At 39.5% G+C, this 21,722-nt stretch overlaps 1 protein-coding gene across 2 annotated transcripts; it reads right to left on the reverse strand.

Moving 5' to 3' along the window:
* Positions 1-206: 206 nt before the first annotated feature.
* On the reverse strand, positions 207-11,865 carry mepcea (methylphosphate capping enzyme a). 2 transcript variants are annotated; one of them, XM_042498933.1, is made up of 5 exons: positions 11,570-11,865; positions 8,402-10,260; positions 5,566-5,784; positions 5,302-5,425; positions 207-5,205 (listed from the first exon to the last, which is right to left on the reverse strand). In XM_042498933.1, exons 2-5 carry the CDS (start codon positions 10,211-10,213, stop codon positions 5,171-5,173), a joined length of 2,190 nt encoding a protein of 729 aa, XP_042354867.1. In that variant the 5' UTR covers positions 10,214-10,260; positions 11,570-11,865; the 3' UTR covers positions 207-5,170. The 2 variants fall into 2 exon arrangements, with proteins under 2 accessions (XP_042354867.1, XP_042354868.1); XM_042498934.1 differs by lacking the exon at positions 11,570-11,865 and adding an exon at positions 11,442-11,529.
* Between the last annotated feature and the right edge of the window lie 9,857 nt (positions 11,866-21,722).

A 21,722-nucleotide genomic window follows, 5' to 3' on the forward strand; every position in this document is an offset into this window, starting at 1 on the left:
AAGATGTGTGAAAGGTAGCAAAATGTGAAAAATCTGGCACAACTAATATGATGACAGCCTAATAAAACCACATTATAGACCTGTATAATAGATTTACTATGAATACATATCTTAATGTCTGTAACTTCTTCCAACCAAAAGCTACATTTCAGTTAAATAACCATATAAAGTGCTGTATAAGCAAATACTGGACCACCAAATCTGGAACCACTTTTAATCAATTAAAATGTTAAAACACAGAAACATTCAGATATATCTTGTTGTTCAGAGGCATGAAAATTAAAAGCTTCCCTGACAGAGAGGGGGATTTTATTCCAACAGTTTTTCCAGAAAACTGATTCTAGGACAGTTAAGGTACATGTAAAACATCAACTTTAACTGCAAAAAAATGTACGAAGTCCCTCAAATCGTATCAGTGCAAATTCGACATGAAGAGGTGAATTTTAGTGCTGTTAAAATTTATACGCCCCTCGAGTTTATGCATACAAAGAGGTTTTTCTTTTGCTTAATAAATCTAGTTTTCACTATTTCACAACAGTTGTAGAACAATTTTATGTACTGTCATCTAGAAAACTTCTAATAATTAAAAAAAAGCTATGCAAAGCTAAGCACCACTATTGTTTTATGAAGGGTTTAGTGTGGTCTGACAAAACATTTTATTGATATCTCATTGCTAATGCTGCTCAGATCTTATAATCGGGCAGTATCTGCAGGTTTTAGAGATTAGCTACCACTGAAATTTGCTGTGATGTTAAAGACAATCTCTGGAATTTTGTAGGATTAAAACATAATAATTAAAATATAATAATCAAATGTGAACTTAACTCGATGTAGCATCCAGAGGTCTCGGCAAAACAAGCAGAAAACCCAGTGCTGTAATTCATGGAATCCATTTTTTTGGATTGGGTCCTGAGTCGTCAAGTTGCAAATTAAAAAAACAAACAAACATGAAATACATATCAATAAATAAAAAATACAGTGGTATGTGCGTTCACTGCAATTTATCTTGTCATGTTTACTTTTGGTTTTCTTTGCAACATGAAAACCTGGACCCTGTGGTTTTTCTTAATTGTAATCCATCTTGAACTTTAAACTCATCCCAGTGATATGATATTGATTTTTGTTAGCTTTAGGGGCAGAATTATAGTATTTAAGAGCAAATGTTGCAACATAATGCTTTAGGCTACTAAAACATGAGATCTGAGCATGATACATTTGAAGTAGCAATTATTCTAAGTGGCATTAAAGCGTGTTGAAACAAGGGGTGTTTTGTCTCTCACACTACATTTTGTGTGTAATTCTATTTCTGACTTTGGTCCACTTTGTGCAAAACCTCAAGGGGAGTAAATAAAGTTTAAACAGCACTGTATATGACAACATGCAATTTCACTTCTGCAGCAAAGACATGCTGTAGCTTGGATAGCTGGCCTGTTGGGTTAAAATGTGTAAGATGTTGCTGCTGAAACAGTAAGGTGCAATCTTTCACATTGGTGGCAAAGCACAAACTAGATTTAAACAATTTGCTTGCCAAAAAATACTCAAGAAGTAAAACTTTTGTTACTAATTCAAAAAGTAAAATGCCCTTGTAATTACAGCAGTGGGCTGATCTAAGCCTGAGAATCCGATTGTCTTAGCTTAGGAGAAAGGTGTGATTTGTTGCCCTGTGTCTGATGGGCCAACTGAGTTTGAAGCCAATTTTCTTTCAATTAAAAATATAACCTGAAGCTTCATTTTTATAATTAAATCAGTGTTCCACAACTTGTTATAAAAAGTTTGATGGAAAAAAGTGTTCAATTTTTCTATTTTAAAGAAATTTAAAATCTCTACAACATGTCAAATGAAGTGAAATGAGAGTGCATTGACAACAACACTCCTTTCAAACAGTTTATAAAAAAATAAAGAGCCGCTCTAACAATCCGTGTGCCTGCCAGGACAGAACAAAGCAAACGCATCAGAAATTTGCAATGTACATTTTCATTTGTTGTTACAGAGCTGAATTAGCGGTCCGTTTTAGGACAAAAACTCTGACTCGCGCACAAATTGGCAGCAAACATTTGAAAACAAAACAAAAAAATCCACCGGAAAATGACAAAAGCAGTTATGAACTCAATATTGACAACAGTAAAACAAAATTAGCAAACTTATTTACATTGATCACTTACTAAAATAGAAACATAAATCATCCATCATTTCCTACTCTAGTATGCAAAATGCTGTCATTGAACCAGTCACAAAAAAAGGAAGATTTTCAGTCCCAGCCACAGAATGAAAGGTTGTAGACGAGAGGTGCTCAGTGCACACCAAGATACAATCACAAAGACTGACTGCCTGTAACTCATAGCTGCTCTTATGAGGCCAAAGAGTAAGATGACGATGGCATATTGTGTCAAATTCAGAGCAAAAGACCCAGAAAATATTTTGGCAGCGCTTCAATACAAACAGCATTTCATATTCAAATTTAGTAAAAAGTTATATGGATACCCTTCGATCCTTTTAGTTAGCAATCCATTTTCTACAAATGTTAATATTTGTCCAATTACTCAAAAGTAATTCTGATGCTGTTTGAATGAATGCCTGTCCAGCAGTGATGATGAGACCACACAAAACAATGCATGTCGGATTTTACAGCACTGAAGACTCTCTAGCAACTCTAATAACAACTCCGCTTTAAATCTTACCCTCGCTTATACCTCAGTCATTGCAGACATTGTAAACAACATATAAGGAAGGGCTATGGCTTAACTGTCATTAAAAAAAATAGATCACTGCATGCTACAGATTTACCTTGCAAAATAGGCCTCATGGTGTCTGTGCTGAATTATCTTGAGCTGAGCCGACACCTGGGTGTCAGCACAGCTCAAATGTGCCCCCTACCATTAGGATGGAGCATCGAAAAGGCTTTAAGTACCCATGAAGTGATTTTTTTTTGCTTCCTAAATGCATCAAATGCTCAAGTAAATTACACAGACCTGAAGGTTTGTAGGAAGTTTACATTGAAAACAGCCAAAACATGGGATTTATTGACTTGCATTTGGGGATATACCATTTTAGCTGGTGTAAGGTTTGAGCTACTGTACCAAGCACTCTCAGTAGAGCTTCGCAAAATATTGATATTACATTGACGTGTTGATATGAGATGAAATATTGTCTCAGATGTCTTAGATGCCTTAGATGTCATCATGTCTTAGATGTTAATATCATAAATGTTGACTGTTTGGTTTTGAAAACCGCATTTCAGTAAAGTAAGGGCTGACTCATTGTTATGAAGCTTTGATCATTGCCATGAAAAATCAGCATTCCACTGCTCCACGCATTACCCCACAACTTTCCAAACAGCCCACAAATTAAGAAATGGTTATCCAGCAGTGTTCATTATGCATTAATGTGAATTATTTTTAAATATTGTCTGAAAAGGACATGTAAACTTTATGACAGTTTTGAGTCCAACTCGCTCTCATCTAATGTTAGTCACCGGCAGTCCAGCAGCGCAAACTTTGAAACTGGTTTGTCAAAAATCCTGAGTTGGTAAATCACCTGAAAACTGTAAGTAACAGCTTAGTCGTGTTGCAAAGTATTCTTTTTCTAGCTATGATGGCGAATGTGCAATCTGCATGCTAACAAACTGGTTAGTTGTCATGCTGTTTTAGGTGCAACATACTTGTCTCTCATTTACCCCCCAATGTCCAAAAACTGTCATAAGGACAGCCATAAGTAAAGTGATGTAACCAGACTGCACGCACCATTTGCCCGTACATTACTGATAATTATTAACCAGAAATGTATTGTGTAAATATATTGTCAAAACACCAACAGTCAACCCTACAATACTGACGCAATATCCACACTGAAGTATTTGATAAAAAACATTGTGATATTTGATTTTCACCATATTGCCCAACCCTAACTCCCAGCGGTAGCAGGCATGGTAAAACTAAACACTGTCTCCATGTGTTAATGACAGAATCTAATATCTGATGACTGCTTCGTCATTTCTCATGACGGTTTTTAAGGAACCAAACGCTACTAAGAAAAAGAGAGAATACCTTGAAAGTGTCTGCACTAAGGAAGCATTCATTATTTCATCGGATGTTTTGGCTGTTTTGAGTGTTTATTTCTCATCTTGCGTCATTGTCTTTATCACTTAGACAAGCCACTTCTTACTTCACCTCAGGTTTGTGCATTGTAGGAGCTTTTCATATTGCCTGTTCTTAAAATTTGGACTTTCACATTTCCATAGTTGTCTTCCAGATTAAGTTTATTCAGCTCTAAGGCCTATTTTGCAAAGTAGTGACAAAAGAAACTATATATTAGGGTTTAGAGATGGGACAAATACATCAGCCATAGACTGAGTCTATGGCTGATGGTATTTGTTTGGCTGTTTAAATTGACCACAATATGTGCTTTATATGTCTGCCACAATGGGATTCAAGGCTTAAAACATGATGCAGATATTTATCCACCAGGAGCACAATTTCGATGCCATCAGTAGTTACGATGGAGCCAGCAATATGAGGCTTCAACAGCCTGCACAGTGTCCTACACAGCATAAAACACATTACCTGCACTCCAGTGTGGCTTTTCAAGACACATCATGTCAATATGATCTGTTTAATGGCTTTGTAATCCAGTAGTACACTGCACTTTTGCAAATGCAACACACAGTGTGGTTTAAGTAGTGATAGTTGCCATTTGGAAAAGCCTGCCCTATCGCCCAACCCTAATGTGTAAAACGTATGGTGATGTGGTGGCACAGAACAAAGTTATGAAAGTAAAGATATATGGCCAAAGATTTTCAAACACATGTTTGGCCGTGCATCAAACTGGAGGATCATTAGCGCTAGTCCAGGGAAATGATCACCTCTTCCACAGTCTGGCCAAGCTATGATGTGTGGCTCCAGTTTATACGTTGCAGAGTCCTATCTGAGTTCACTCACTTTTTACGATTTTGTAGACATGGAGGACTCTGAGAAGTGCCTCTTCTCAACAGATCTCATCTTTACAAAATTAATTCCACTTTTGGTCCCACTCTCCTTTTCTGAATTTCATCTTCAGCGACTGAAAAGCTGTAAAGGACTCTGATGATTCCTTGCAGTCCAGGGCAGCTGGCTGGCTTGTGTGTATGATGGTGGCTTAGGCTACTCACATTCAATGATGTTCAAGGCAGGAGCGGTCATTTGTGAAATAAGTACATCGGCCTCTGAAAACCTGTTGTGATAGGGGAAAACAGTTGAAAATGACATCAAGCTACAATGGTGAATAACATGTAATGCATAGAACTGCTCTGACAAATTAGTGAATTACCTCTTATTGAACACTTGGGGGCCCCAAGGTACTCAGAACTGGTGAAGCCCACCTCTGTTGTAAGGTATGATGAAAACTGGTCTGGCTTGAGGCGGATGCTGTGAAAATTCCTGCTAATATTATCCTGTAAAGTAAGAGAGAAAGCAGTTATTTCTTATGTCTCAGCCATTAAACCTAGATTTAAAATCACTAAGTGCATCCAGGTATTTTTGCTTTGTTACAAATGTCATGGTTTGCATCGCCCTGTTCTCTTAAGTTCCTTACCGTTAGCTTCTTCCTCCTCACGTAGGACTCCCAGGGCTGTGGCTCCAGGATGAAGATGCCACCAGGACGGAGATGTCTATAGACTCTCTTGAAGAGCCGCTTGAGGCCACCGTCTCCCCAGTTCAGGTGAACCCATTTGGTAACGCTCAGGCACATGATCACGTCATACTCTGGCCGCTGAGTCAAAAGAAGATTATCGTTCTCCAGGACGTAATTGGCCTAAAGGAGAGACAAGGTGCAGTGAGAAAAACATGGTCTTGACAGGACAAGCTACTTTGTGCTACTCAGCACTATGACTGCATTAAAGACTTTCCTGAGGGATATGGCCACAGCTGAAAAATCTGTTAACTGAAAATCTTATTTGATGTTGTCTGAAGTGTGTTAAATCTGCTTTTAGATCTATTGGACAGCAGAGTGCCGCAAAGGGATGGATTCTTTTTAGGAGCTTAATAAAAGATGCGTAAAAACAAGAAAAAGTAAAAGCCTACAAGTGAAAAATTTTAAATGTATCCTATAATTATTAGTAATTACAGGATGAATTTATAGGATACTCTTTGGCTCTTATAAGGAGTAAAAAGCAAGGCAAGGCTCTGCAACACAAACAAACAAAGGAGCTTTTGAGGAGGAATACCCATAAAATTTTACTGCTGCTCTGTGAAACCATTTGACTTACAAATCCCACAAGATTATTATGAAAGCGTTTGTGTAAAGAACTCCAGATTTATTGTAATGATTAATTTATCTCTTCAAGACATTTATCGAGTAAATGCCAAACATTAGTTAGCTCCCACTTCTCAAATATGGAGATAACTGGACTGACAGACATGACTGATGCTGAATGAGAAAAAGCAGAATAGCGGAGAGGAAAACAGAGTTCAGGAGAAATTTGATTCAGATCACCATTTAAACAGAAAACAACTAAGAACTACATTTAGGAAACGTGATTATCAGAACACACCTTTTTTCCAAAGTAAACATTTTGAAATGTAATATCAGGTAAAGATACAGATGTTGCTAGCAATAACTGGGGGTTGGTCTATCACACATCAAAGAAGACTTTTATTTAGTAATTTAATTATTTGGGAACTGAATGTAGTTTGAAGGAGTAAAAAAAAAAAAAAAAACCCTCCTTTATTAAATCATCCCTACAACTTTTCCTCACTCTAACTTTATACCAGGTAGTTTGTCAAACAAATGCTAGACATCCTGACATTTCTCCCACTAATCCATCTATTGTACAGGCTGAGGGGGCTCAGGCGCTCGTCTTGAGGCTTTTCACTCATTAAACAGGATAAGCTTCATGCCGCACTGCCATTATCTCTAATGCTGGTAGCAGGGAGGAGGCAGTCATCGATTTCATTCAGAAACAAACACTACGGTTTCTGCATCTAACCAATGCATGCAGCTGCCTACACAGAGCCTGTAAGACACAAGGCCAGCCAAGTGAAGAAACTTCGATAGAAATTAGAACAATAAAACCCTTAATGAGAAACCTTTATATTTATAGAAGAAAAGCTTTTGTAGTATTTGTCGAATTCTCAAACAATGGCAGCGCGAGATAGGCCGACGCCAATAGAAATGCTTGGAAAGGACACACTGCTTTCCTTTTTTCTGCTTCCATCTTTCAGTTCTCAAAATCAGTGACAGCTTCGGAGAATAGTGAGACTCTGGCTGGAAACACACACAATGAGCTGAGCAACACACACACACACACACACACACACACACACACACAATCATAAAGGTGGACAAACTTATAGTAATTCCCTTTATACTCCCAAACTGAATCTACTTGAAGTGACTCACAAAACCAAACTGTCGCAGATGGTTCCTTATCAAAGGATCTTACCATGAAATATTACGGCCAACAGGGTTGCTTAATTAACTTGAAAGAATGGAGAAGCATGTGTCCTTTTCACTACGAGAAAGTAGCTATTGTTTAACAGGAAAACAACAATTGCAATGAAAATTAATTGTCATCAATTGTCATTGATTTCCAAATGTATCTCAAAGGGCGAGACACCACCTGAATAAAAATTACAGTATCTTATTTCTATTTTCATGGCCTGGGAAAGATCAATCAAAGTTGGTGAACAAGAGCAATGTTTCACAATTCATTGTCCGTGAAGCAGCTCCAGACTTTCTAACCTTTGACATCACAAATCTGAGTTTTAACACACTAGTTTTTGGATTTGGGGGTTGTTTATTTTTACTGTCTTAAGACCATAAGAATATAAGAATACCATGTGTGAATTTTGAAAATGGAAATAGTTCCCCTTTAAAATTCACAAAATTGTTAAAACCAAATGTGGACAAAAGATCAACAGCTCATGTTTGATCCATTCATCTTTGTAGACCTTCTGACAATAATTTTAAATATAAAATCTATAGGACTCTATAAGACAAATAAAGACAGACTTAACTTTTATATCAATGTACACTATATGCTATTCCTTTTCCTATGTTCCTGGAAAATGAGCACTGTATGTGTCTCTCTCAGGTAGGCCTCATGGTGCAACCTGCAGTCTATGATGGAACTGACTGTGCTCTCACAATGCTATCCCAAATCTAGAGAAATGACAATTATCATTATCAGGATCCAGGGTGAATGAATGGGCGGACACTTAGTGATGTTTTGTTTTTTTGATGTTTTTGGATGCATTTTGATGTGGATCACAATGGAGTATTGCTTGTTTCTTTGCATTATGCAGCTATATTAGTCTAAATGAATATATAAGGTTCCAAAGTAATGCAGGCAGTGCATAATTGTGAAATATTGGCTTTATTTTGGCCGTTCTCTAGACTCCAAATGTTCTCACAGATAATGCTGCCTTACCTTCATGAAGGACACATTTGAGGGGAACTCTCCAGGCCGCGTGGTGGGCGTTTCTGTCAGTGGTGGTGCAGCAATGGGCCCCCTGGAGATCCGTAGGGAGACAGGAAAAGAGCAGCTCACAGAGTGATCTGCGGGGGGTGATTCACAATCCTCCTGCTCCTTTTCCTCTGTTTTGCCATCCTGCCTCTGGGTCCCTGCCTCATCTGTGTGACAGGAGTCATTGTCATTTACAGCCACTGCAGGGCTACTTTCTCCTTTCAGTGGTGTCCCGTTTTCATCCCTGTTCTCGGCTTCATTGTGCTTCTTGTCTGTGCCCGTGAGACTCTCATTTCCATTCCTCTCCTCCTGCTTGGTGCTCTTTTTCTCCTGCATTGCATGCCTGGCCTCTTGGGTCTGCAGTTCAGACAGATAATGTCTGATGTTCTTCCTGGCTGCATGCACCAGAGCACTGTCAATATCCAGGCCCAGAATGCGGGCAGGTCTTAGCATTTTGGCAATATAAAGTGTTAGGTGGCCAGAGTTACACCCCAAATCTAGAACATCTTTACCTTCAAACCATTCTGGACGTAGCAAGCGTATTCGTGCATCTTCACTAGTGCCTGGGTTGCGGTAGCCATAATACTTGTTGTAATTTCCATACTGGAACTTTTTCTTCTGATGCTCCTTCGCCTGGTTATGGGGCTGCTGGTGCTGGCGACCTCCAGGCCCTGGTTTGGAACCACTCCTTGGTGTGTGGAAGGACTGGGAATTTCTCGATCCTCCTGAACCCCAACTTCTGTCTCCAGATCCTGACTTTCCAACTGGTGTGGAATGGGTCACAGGGGGCTCCATTTTGCCAGAGTTGCGCCTACGCTTGCGCCTGCTTGTGTGCTGGTTTGGTGGCCCTGATATGGAGGAAGTGGAATCCTCTATAGATACAGATGTTGTGTCCTCCTTGCAGCTGGCTGAGTTGTCGGCTGAGTGCTCATGGGAATCCCCTGTGACACTGGAGAAACTGTTGGACTCTTTGGAGACGTCTAGTGCAGAACATGAGGCTAACATACCTGGAAGCGGTGCGGAGGTGCCAGTTTTAACCTCACTTTTTCCTGACTCTGAGAGGTTGATCTGTGTTGTTGAAATTCCACTACCACCTCCTCCTCCTCCTCCTCCTCCATGGTGTCTGTTGCGGTGTCTTTTCCTGCCTCCACTCTTGAATGGGGACACCAAAAAGCTACTGTCTGCTATCCCGCTATTCAGGTTCAGTGGATCGGTGATGTCCCGGGGGATGAGGATCTCCACAGGGTCTCGACTCTTCGCCGGCAGCGGGGAGGATTTGGGCGTTTCTGCATTGAGTGCCCTGTTGACCTCCTCATCAAGCAGGCTGTTGAGATTCAGTGGGTCAAAAATATTCCCCCCCAGGAGGAAATTGGTAGGCAGGACGGAGTCGCTCTCAGAGTTGGCCCTTCGTCTCCTCTTTCCAGATGTGGGATGCTTGAAACCAGAGTTTGCTGTGTTGCGGCGCTTTGTTAATTTTGTTTGTTGCGGCTGTTTGGAATGATGAAAGCTGTTCCTGCGATTGATGTTATTCTCGTTCCCCCTGGCTCCTTGTCCAGCGTCGTCTGAGTGGGTAAGCCCGTCAGTCGTGCTGGTGTGTTTTGGTGAGGCTGCTGTACCTAAGACAGGACAAGCAGCTGCAAAATCAGGGGTGGCTGCAGTACCCTCCACCATCACAGATATGTTGCTGTAACCTCCAGTACATTCTGAGAGCTGCAGAGATGATGCTGAGCTGGTCTGCGGACTGCCAGTCTTCACTGTATCCTCATCAACAGACATCTCTTTTGGTTTTCAGGGCTGGTGCAGACATGGAATTTTTTCTGGATCTGAAAGTCACAGAAAACATTTGTCAAATGAAAAACTTCAATAAATACACAGCGATTTGGTGAGCAGTGTAGCATAAAATGAGTTACATCCTTATTGCTGCAATCACACGCTCAGGATTGCAATGTAAAGTCATATACACCCACACAACTACTACATCATGGTTGTGAGGTTCTTAAACTTAAAGGTCCCATATTATGCTCATTTTCAGGTTTGTACTTTTATAATGAGTTTCTACTAGAACGTGTTAACATACTTAAATGCTCAAAAATCGCCATTGTGTGTTGAGCAGTGCACCGGCGCACTGAAATGGAGCGTACCCTGTGTTTCTGGGTCTTCTACATCTGCGCTCTGGGTGTCTCTGCAATATTATAACAGCCAGTGGATACGACTATAATGGCATTGCAGGGGCACATTCTACCTTTATTGATAGCTCTATTTTTCCACAGGAATTGCGCTGTTAGCCAAAAGCTTGAGTCCATGTTTACTTCCTGTAGGTTGATGTTACTCAAAATGCAAAACATTACAACAATTAAATGAGAAATACAATGAAATGTTATGTTACAAGTTTAAATCAGTCTATACAGTAGATTTGTGACATCACAAATTCACAGAAGTCCCGATGACTGTTTAAAGGCACAGTTTCTGAATTCAGACTTTCTTTCAGACAGTCTTTGTGGACTGAGCATTTTGATACTTGAACAATTTCTGTATCACCCCTTTACCTGTTGTATAATTTAAAAAATAAACGGAAATCTGACTTTTTACAATATGGAACCTTTAAGTCCAGGGACCTGCACCTTTAAAAAAAAAAGAAAAAAAAGAGGGTCATTTGAAGTGCACGTCGTGGTCTATCACGTTGTGTTTACAGAGGAGGATGTATACCAGATAACCCTTTATTTTCCACTGTCATTTCCTAAGATGGTGTGACAATAACACAAGTCTTCACTTTACATGCAGAGTCTGTAGGACTACGTCATTATCAGATTGGGTATCTGTTATCTGAAGCGTGTCTACTCGGGGTTTACTGACCCGAAAAGTTTAGGAGTCCCTCACTGTGTTGGACAGTTATCTAGTTAGCAAGCTAGCTCCTAGCTTCTCTATCGCGGGCCAGAACGTCGACTAAACGTTCCGCTCCACTCCGGCCAAAAAGCCGTTATTAGACAAACCGTCAAGTACCCACCTCGATATGCTGCTGCCCGAGCGCCCCTAAAATCGTGACTCACATTGATGAAAGTGATACTATCTACCAGATGGCCACCTATGCGCGTACAGGCAACAGTGTAGTCACCATCAAAGTAACAGTCTCACCTCTCAGTTCTCCCCGCCTCCGGCCGGACTGTCACCACCGCGCACTCTCTCCACTCGAGCTAACGTTAGCGTAGCTAGCTCTCAAGTGTCCCTACATCAACACAACGGTGGCAGGCAACGCGAACACGCCACTGAACACAGCGCGGGTATCCCGAGCTGGTCTGTCCGTGGAAAAAAAGCTCCTCTGCCCCCCAAACTGTGTTGTCGACTTCTTCAGTGAACTCCTAGTCGCCCAGTGTCAGGCAGGTTGGTGAATAAATTATTCCATTCGCTGATAGAGTCGGCATGGCGGCGCATCCGGGCTCCGAGCTGTAGTCCAAGATGACTGGGGCGGAGATCCCTGACTGGGAGGAGAGCTCCGTGTCTGGGATATTATAATGAGCCTCATGCTAGTAAACAGCAGGGCTGCAACTACTGATCATTTTACCCTATCGATAAAAAAAAAATAGTTTATGGTTTAAATTGCATATGATATAAAACAGGGTAAAGACGCGAATACCGTGAAACTCTCGGTGTTTAGCATTTTGCCTTGATAAATGACAAAGTGGTCAAAATGAAACAAAATTGTCGAAAATTAGGCTAATTTTATGTCAGTTTGTCGATTAATCGATCCAGTTCAAACGTCACTTTACATTGTGGTGTTGTAAGACAAGGGAAGTTTATTTGTGTAGCACCTTATCACACACAAATGTTCTTCAAAGTACTATACAGTCAAAAGGTATGAAAAAAGTAATTAAATTGTTTTTCGAAAAATAAAAGAACAGGCAGATATAAGAATAGTACAGACCAGTTTAAAAACTAACTGAAAAATAGATAAAAGTACCACAAACAATGTTTACTAAAAAGCTGCAGAAAAGAGGACAGTTGTAAGTTTAGTTGTCTTACATTTGGCGCATATCTCAAATACAAGGAGAGATGATTTCAGCAGCAGGCACCAGTGACTAAAACCTGATTTACCACATCAGTTTTAACACTGGGCACCACTAACTGAGCAGTCCCTGCAGATCTGAGGGCCCTACCAGGTTTGTACTCAGCTAACATACACAAAATATATTTTGAGCCCAGGCCATTAAGTGACTTGTAGACAACAAGTAGTATCTATATACAGGTATGTACATACATATACAGGTTTGTAAATTTTATTAGCCTACTGTCTGTATGAATATAGACATAACACTTTGTGTTTTCATTACAGGGTAGCACATCATTGATAAGAGGGAACATTTTTCTTCTTGAATATTCTAATTACCATGCTCCAAGACCTTCATGTATGCATCCAAGTCCTCCCTAGAAATACAGATTTTTCATTATTGATTAGAAAATAGGCTACACATTGAAATTATTCACCAGCAGAAACATTCCACTTAAATGTCCAGGCCCAGCATTGGTTCAATCTCAGCAGGCTGGAAGAAATAAGTCGGTCTGCGTTAGGTTGCCAAACCCAGGTGAGATTAGTCATGAATGATGCCCCAGAATCAGGCAAATAAGCTAGCCTGATTCTGGTTGGTGACACTGACATAACTTGCTAGTTGTCAAAAAATGACCTGGTCCAGCATCGGCCCAAACTCGGCATGCCAGAAGTCGGGCAGCGTCTGGTTGCCTGATTTTGCTGTAACTCTGCATGAATAACACCCCAACTATTTATTTGTCTGGCGATACTGCCATCACATGCCTGTATTCAAAAAACAGCCTGGCCCAGCATTAGCCCAAACTTGGCTGAAAGAAATAAATCAGGCCGCGTCCGGTTGCCTGACTTGGGTAGGACTCGGCTGCTATCACTGGGGTTCCACAAAAATTTCAAGTGTTTTATGATGTGAGTGTGTGTTTTATGATGTGTTTTATTGATGAATTCATTGTGCAAAATTGGCCGAGGACTGGAATTTAATGGCCAGAATGTATTTCGAGTAGTCATAACAAAATACAATGATTTTGTGGCCAAATTACCAAGGTTATCATGTTTTTTCTGCTTTTTTTCCCTTCTTCTCTCTGCACAGATGGATTAGTGACCGTAAATGCAACCTTCAAGCTCATGGTAAGGTTGCACACAAAATAATTGCCAATTTTTTTTTTGGATGTGCCAGTTAAAGATTGAAAGGCTTCTTCGTTTTTCTGTTTACCACACTCACAGCCATGGCTACAGTCCACACACCAGTTGTTGGTGCTGGTTTTGATGACACCCTCACAGTCAACTTCAAGGGCACAATCTACCAGGTAGGCCTGTTTAACCTATCATTGCTCCCCTGACCAGCGTCTACAGTAAGCCTGAAATTAGAGCTTTTGCTGAGGCAGCTGGGCGGCTTCTTGTCACGTCCATCTCCACATAATTGTGGTTGTTCATCACAACATAGCAGCCGTTGACGGAGTCTGATAAAGGCCGGGTTGAAGATTAACAGTGGGCCTGGTTTGGAACAGGCGTGATGTTGAGCTGGCCTGCAGACTGGAATCGGTCAGGGCTGCTGAAGCCAAACAAATTCCCTAGATGGCTGAGAGCTTTTATTTGTTTAATTATTTACAAAAGTTACATGCTTTATGCAGGGTTACTGACTTAACAACTGTGCGTTCTTATAAAATGTTACACCTGTTGTTTTATGATCTTAGAGTGAAACAAAGTAAATAAACAAAAGGGTAAGACTGTTTCTGGGGTCCATGCAAACTGCTTTACTAATTAGTCCCATGCTAATAACTGGCTTTCTATCAAGTTTTGTCAAATTATTAGCAATAAATTCATGTCATAATATAAATATCACCATACTCAAAGTCTTGGATTACAGTTAATCTCTGGCACCTTTGCATAGAGGCAAAATTCAAGTGACACTTTGATGACCTTTTTGTTGATCAGCGAAGCGACATATCTAAATGTTACGAGGAGAATTGTTGAACGTCTGCAAATGATTAATCAGGTGTCAGATTTTTATATAATGATATTTAGTTCAGTTAGAGATGGGTGATTTGGAGAAAATGGAATATTACAATGTTTCTGACCAAAACATTGGAGGATTATCTATTGGTGTTTTCCCAAAATATTTACACTGAGATTTCTGATAAATTATGATCAGTAATGTGAATATAATGACTAAGTGGACAAAGTATAAGTGGACAAATAATAGAGCAGCTAGAGTAGTCTGTGAAGTTCATAAAATTCTGTCACTTTACTCTAATGCAGCCTTTTAATCCAGGAAAAGAAAACACTTACAATATCAAAAAAAATCAAAGACCATATCTAGTGATATCTAGGTAGTATCAACATATTGCACAGCTCTAAGTTCAGTTATGTCATATTCTTACTGTCGAAACACGCACACACACACACACACACACACACACATACACACGCACACACATAACAAGGTGCACACCATTATGACTTCAATACGACTTAGTGAAAAAGAAACATGTTGCAGTTTAGACAGTATTTTCACTGTGAAGTGTGACATCGGGGGGGTTCTCTGTGATAAATGCAAAACAGTTGGACATATTCAGGGAATAAAGTACGATATGGTGGAGAAGAGTTGTGCAACATGTTTTCCATAATGAATGTACACAGCTTTGTACAAAGTACCCTGAAGGTTTAACCACTGAATTCACAAAAATACACAATAAGTTTGTAGTCTTCTAAATCCCCCCTCATTGCATCTAATCCAACTCAAAACATGAAACTGCAGGGCTTTAACCTCATTTTCCATGACAGTAAACATGCACAGCACTTTCTGTTTCTTTAACCCTTTGAAATCTGGATTGACATCAGTTTTCTTGTGCTGCGTTTAGAAGCCTTTGACAAATATTTAAACCTTTAAAATGTACGCAAACTGGTTTGATTTCTTTCAGAAACATGGGGAAAAAAAGACAATCAGCGACTTGGTGTCTCCCAAACTGCAAAAAATTAGCAAAAGGTGACAAAAACATGACCTGAAAATGAGCTAAAAAAGAGAGAAATGTAAGAAAATTAGCAAATGATTAGGGACATTTTTCAAAAAATATATTTGCAATTATTTTCATTATCTGATATTATTATTTAAATTTATTAATATTATTTTAGCACTTTTTGCAGCTCTTTTATTTGAACTTTTTCTTTGTTTGGTTCATTTCAGGTGATATTGTGATAACCTCTTGCTAATTTTTGGGTCACTTTCTAAGTTGCTCATTGCCTGTCTATCATGTTTTTGAAAAAAATCTGGTCAGGTCAATTTGCTCAGGTCTCAAAGGGTTAAAGTTGATATCAGAGCAAACTGAAAAGGCATGATTCCCCTACTCTTGCAATCAGATAATTAGGTCCCTTAGTCAATGTGGGATGCAGTAATTATGTAAAGAGATATTGTGCTGAAAGTGGTCAATACTGCGAGGACATATGAATTTATTGGAGGTGCCACATGTCCTCCAAATAGCCACTGGGGGGAGACAAAATATGAGTTTAACAATATGCAGTGCACCACAGACCACACATACAGAAATGCACTATTTAGTTTCTTGCGCTCCTCTTTCTCTCTAGTCTCTTCTTTTTCATCATTTTGCGTGATAATAATCATAATGATTTCGTCATTGTGGTGCTCAAATTGAAACTTAAAATGATATAGCTCAACTTTCCCAAGAAGTTGGTTTATATTGAAATAGAGGCGATAAAGGAAGACATTTCTTTTGAGAAAGTAATACCGTGGTCATGAGAACCTCTCACATTGTGGTTGGTATGACTAATGAGTGAAAATAACAGAGCGGCCTCAGTACACCCAGAGAGAGGCTCCGGCTCTACAATCTGCAGCTGTGGCAACAGGAGTGTTTATGTTTTTAGGTAAAAGATGCCTCTAGTGGAAAGAAAGGAAAACACTACCAGGCAGTTTCTGTATTGATACAGCAAGCAGGCTGGAATTTTCTTTTTTCTTCAAATCACCAGGGGTTTTATGATGGCTGTAATCTGAGAAAGAGCTTTACACAGTCCAGAAAGATTCAGGAAAAGTTGCTTTATATCACCCTTGTAACTTATTCATAACGTTGCTAGATACTCTTACATTTTAACAGCACATTAATTTCCAGTTATCAAATACAAGGACTCTATAGCTGCTTTATTTTGAGCTTTTGTATTGCTGTGGCCTGCTGCATAAAAACCTGTTATGTGTTACCACTTAAATCTTAGATTTATGCGCATTTGAAAAAACATTTTACTGGTTTAACCACCTGCTGGCGCTTAAATTTAGGGGAACAGTTAAATAAAAAAAGAGCCATTATACTTTTTCACCTAAAAAATTACAGCAATTCTGCCAAAGAACTGTAGCCACACACATAAAAACACACTGTATATAATAAAAAACTCAAACATGTTCTATTCACCCATATTTTGAATATAATGTTGAGTTATTCTAGTTTGACACATGCAAAATGAAATTTCCTAAATAAGTGATGAACAGGAACTTAAATATGGATAGAAAAAACTGCATTTTTTATGCAACCATAGATTTTTTTTCAAACAGGATCCTCACATTTGATATTCTCTGCTGCCGAGTTGACAGCTTGCTCCTAATTGGGTTCCAAATCAGCACCACAGACTCTGTTGAGTAAATGAGTCACCCCCTCTCTAATCTCTCTATGGAAAGGGGAAATAGGAGAGAGGGTACCTGTTCCCCCGCCTCTGTCCCTCTCTTTTCTCATGTTAATGGGGGTGCGGTCCTCGATCCCGGGCACCATCTGCCCTTCCTCGGGGTTTGGGCCCCAAGCACTCCAGACGTGTCCCATTGTTTGTGTGTGTCCAAGCAGAAAGTGGTGAGTACACAGGGTTCTTGTGGCCCAAAAGGCTGCTCCATCAAGAGCACGAGCCTGCTGTTCATTAGCCTACATGTGACAGAGGGAGGAGGGGGGGCTGCTCGCGTGCCCTGTGTGCAGTAACATGAGGGGGATCCACCGTTTGTTCCGCTGCGAGTCCTGTTCACATTTGATGTGTGATGTCATTGTAAGTAACCGTTAGCGGAGGGTTGACTCGACAGGTCAACACATTAAAGTAGGGCATTACATCAAAGAATTTATGACTGGTCACAGATGATTTTTTTACTGGTCTGCTGTGCTCTAAACGTAATCCATAATTGATTCAAGTTTTGTAAAAATCTAATGGAGGACAGACAGCCAGACAGATGGATAAACAAATGGAAAGACTATGGACAGGGATCAATCAAAGTTCCCAAACTGCACTGAAAAAAAATACAATTACTTTTTACGGGAAACTTGAATCAGATCAAAAAAATCAGAAAAAATCAGATCAAAACATAGTTTTTTTTCAGTGCAGTTTAATAAGACAAAGAAGGACTTTGAAGTTAAGTGCATAGCATCTACATGATACTCACATACACACTCTTTATTATGTGTCTGGGAACTAATAAGTGGCTTATAGATTAGATTAGATTGTAGTGCATATGAATGCTGGAATATAAATTTAGTTTCTGTGTGTGTACTAGATTTTAGGTTTTAAAATGATTCATCAATTTTCCTATATACTTTTATTATTATTTTTATTATATTACTTTATTTTATTTTTATAGGAGTCGTCTACTAAAAGTGACAATGTTTTAAAATTTAAAATTTTAAAATGTTCGATTCAATATTGATAACTAAAATATGACATATGACAAATAAGACATAGAAGATCTCTCTCTACCCACTAAATGGATCCTGCACCTTAATACACTGAACCAAAGGGAGTGCATATGGCACCTTCCTTGAGCTAATTAGTATAGCTTTATTCACATGCATCATCCTCTGAGCTCAGTCAAAATTGGGTGTCTGAGATGTGGCAGATGGATGAATGAACTGAAGGATGAAGACCAAACTATGGCTGCCCTTTCTCAATTTCATTATGTAGGGGGGATGATAAAATGGCAGATCAAAATGTCATTTGAAATCTTTGGAAGAATAATTGCAAACGTACAGCAATAACCTTTGATATGAGCAAGTTGATTACAAAGCAAATTATTCCGCAGAAATGGCTGAGAAGTTATTGATAAAATAAATGTGGTGCAAACTTGAATTGGCAAAATCGGCAAATACTGTGTTCCTGTGCAGAACTGTTGGCTAAATGAATAACTGGTTACGAATTCTAATAACCCAAAACAAAAGGTGTTAGTCCACCAGGGCATGTTTGGTGTTAAAAATTCATGAAAAAACGAGGACACAGGTACTCAAGAGGACAACATAACTGCAGAGCAAATTTGAAATATGAGTCTTACTCTGTTGTGCAGCCAAAGGTGTGTGTGCTATTTCTGCCCTATCTCTGAATCCTCATGTGAACTGACAAGGTAACCTCCCAGTTACCCGACACAACAACGACAAGCAGATTATGACTTTCCATCGAGCCTGCCCTACTCATTTTCAAAGCTACATGCTGCTGGCTGCATTGAGATTAGTTATTGAACTGTCCAAGCTAAGGGAAACAAGGCCGCTTCAGAGCCACGGCACACAATAAGCCAGCTGTCAGTGGGAGGGGCTTGTTCAGACCGCTGTTGTCATGGATAGGACTTTTGTGTTGTGTTGGCCTCTGAGAGCGGATAGGTGCTCCTGTCATGCACTGATTAATATTGACACACAAGGCTTGATTGAGGGCAGAGTTAAAGCAGGGGTGTGTTCAACACAGGCATGTCAGCAAAGGTGGAGTGAATATGGACTCTCTGTGGCTTGTGTGTATACAGGATTTTTTGAGATATGTTGAAAGATGAATACGCTTTATGTTGTTGGGATTGTGCTAAAGCTGCATCTGAATTATAGCAATAACTGAGTAATAACTGACCCTTTATAAGCTCTCAAATAGACCCCTCTCTCTAACCCCCACAGGCCACTATTTTCCCTGTTTTATATTCAACGGTGTGTCTCGGAGCATCTTAAAGCAGCGTCTGAGCTGGTGTCCTGAAATTGTTTCAAATTACTAATATTGTGTGATTTCATGCTGCTTCAATGAATAATGCAGGTTTGTTGTTATGCTGCACTTATAGCACTAAGGGTGTTTAGTAGTATAATTTTAGACTGTTATTCATAATCCTGTATATAACACTTTCTGGCCAGTCTGACATTGTACAACAGAAATCTAACACGACTTGTTGTTGTCAAAAAAGCTATGGTGGCCTTTAGGCGGGTCATTTTTCATGTTTTATTATGAGCCTCCCTGATTGTTACACTCAGCTGTTTGCTAAACAGCATTTTAAATGAATTAAGTGATTAATGTTTAATCAGCATGGCTAATACCTGACATATTTGCTTAAATTTATCTTAATTGCCCACCCCCATTAACTTTGTTGCACACCATAATAACATCAAACGCTGTGACGCTGCCTCATTTTAAAGTCTGAGGTAATTTAAGTGTGACATGGATTTGTATATTGTAGATTTCAGTGTCAGACAAATGTCATAATAAAAATCCCCTAATCCCTCTTCAGAATGGATTTACCAGACTGTGTTACAATCCAGAGGTTACAGTATGTTGAACGGGAAAAGTTCAACAGTAGAATAATACAGAGTCTGTGTATGGCATTCAGAGCATTAATATAGCAACAAACTAAGTAAACATATAGTGGCGTAATGGCATCCTGAGCAGGGAATGAGGTCAAACTACCTTTGTGTGCATTGTACCTCGAGCTTCTCGGTTAGTTGTTGTGGTAGCCAGTCAAGCTGCACGTGAAGTCCCTGTTTGTGTAGGTATATTCTACTGGCTTGTTAATAGTTGCCACTCTTTGCTCTGATCATACAGCAAATTCAGGCATTTACTGCTGAAAAAAGTATATATATGTATATATATGTATATTTCACTGAGGGCTTAATGAGTTTCCTCCAGGATGTGACACTACCCTGAACACAAATAAAATAGTTTTTGATATCATCATATTTTATCAGCACTAATCCCCCAAATTGGTTTACACATCACGAGCCAATATGTATTACATTTACAGCAACCATTCTCACATTAAATGCATCACGAAAGCCTCACAAACACCAGACACAGCAGACTATGATACTGCAAAATGTTAATAAGACCCCCCTCCTCCACACGCACACACACACCACCCCCAATGGAAATGTGTTTGATGGCACAAACTAGCAGTCATGATCCAAAACATACGGTAACATGAGTTAGATGAAATGCTCTCGGCTTTGGCACCCTGTTTAGGTAAGCAGGTTGAAACATGTAACATAGCCTACATTTAAAATCTCTGCAAAACACCCAAAGGTGTTAAGTGCACAACATTAAACCGCGCTGTAATCTGTAATTACTGCGCTCAGCTGTCACCGCTCACTGTTGAGCATTTTTCACTCTGAAAAGAATTAATGAGCTCACGTAGCACTGCTAACTTATCAATAGGTTACCCATAATCAGCAGGATAGAGGCCTACTAACCTCAATTATATTCCTTTGGGGGTAATCTCTGCTGTGCTAGTGCACACAAAAAGTAGTTATCGTGTTTGTGAATGTAGCTGTAGCATGGATGAGCGTGACCTATTATCTTTTACATGCCAAGTTACCAGTGGACGGCTTACAGAAGTTAATCTGATGTGGTAAAATGAAGAGCATTTAATACCATACCAGCCATCTCTCTTGTGTTTTATCCGCCGACATCAGCACACTTAGAGCATTACTTTATGATGCTGCATATGCTTTTTGGTGGTGTTGTAGTTGTGCAATTTTTGTCCTTTAAACATTACATTTGATATGATATAAAATACTCCAGTTTAGTTTTTTGATTATGCTGAACAAATATTTAAATGTGCTATTATAATTGCCAATATTCACTTTTATAAAACTATATAAGTTGCACACTTTAAATCTTAACATACTCCATCTTGGTAAACCACTCTTTGAATGAGTCAAACAAGCATCAAGTGTCTTTCATTCTGGAATTCAAACTGAAAAGCCAAAGAAACACTTGCCACTTGGATGTATGACTTCAGCAAAAAAACCCCAAAATGTTAGCATTTACTAAAAGAAAATTGCACAGTTATTATCACAAGATATATTTTCAGGCCCAGGTGAGAGGTGAGAGATTTTATTGATCACCATAGCAGAGAGCGAAGTTCAGTTCAGTGGGATTCGCCCACACACTTCATCTCCTCTCATATATCATCATTTCCTGCGAGGCTTGCATGTCTCTCTGAAGCTTCCCTCTGCCTCTGCTCCCAAGGCACACTGAGCTCTG

The sequence above is a fragment of the Plectropomus leopardus genome, chromosome 13, assembly GCF_008729295.1.
Source record: "Plectropomus leopardus isolate mb chromosome 13, YSFRI_Pleo_2.0, whole genome shotgun sequence".
Lineage (NCBI taxonomy): Eukaryota > Metazoa > Chordata > Actinopteri > Perciformes > Serranidae > Plectropomus > Plectropomus leopardus.

What these genes read in the sequence shown, in the direction of transcription:
- mepcea (XM_042498933.1), bottom strand. Translation starts at nt 10,213, where the DNA reads ATGTCTGTTGATGAGGATACAGTGAAGACTGGCAGTCCGCAGACCAGC. An exon ending in TGAGGAGGAAGAAGCTAACG is followed by an intron (nt 5,426 to 5,565) that starts GTAAGGAACTTA and finishes CTTACTTTACAG; the next exon opens with GATAATATTAGCAGGAATTT. An exon ending in CCCCAAGTGTTCAATAAGAG is followed by an intron (nt 5,206 to 5,301) that starts GTAATTCACTAA and finishes CTATCACAACAG; the next exon opens with GTTTTCAGAGGCCGATGTAC.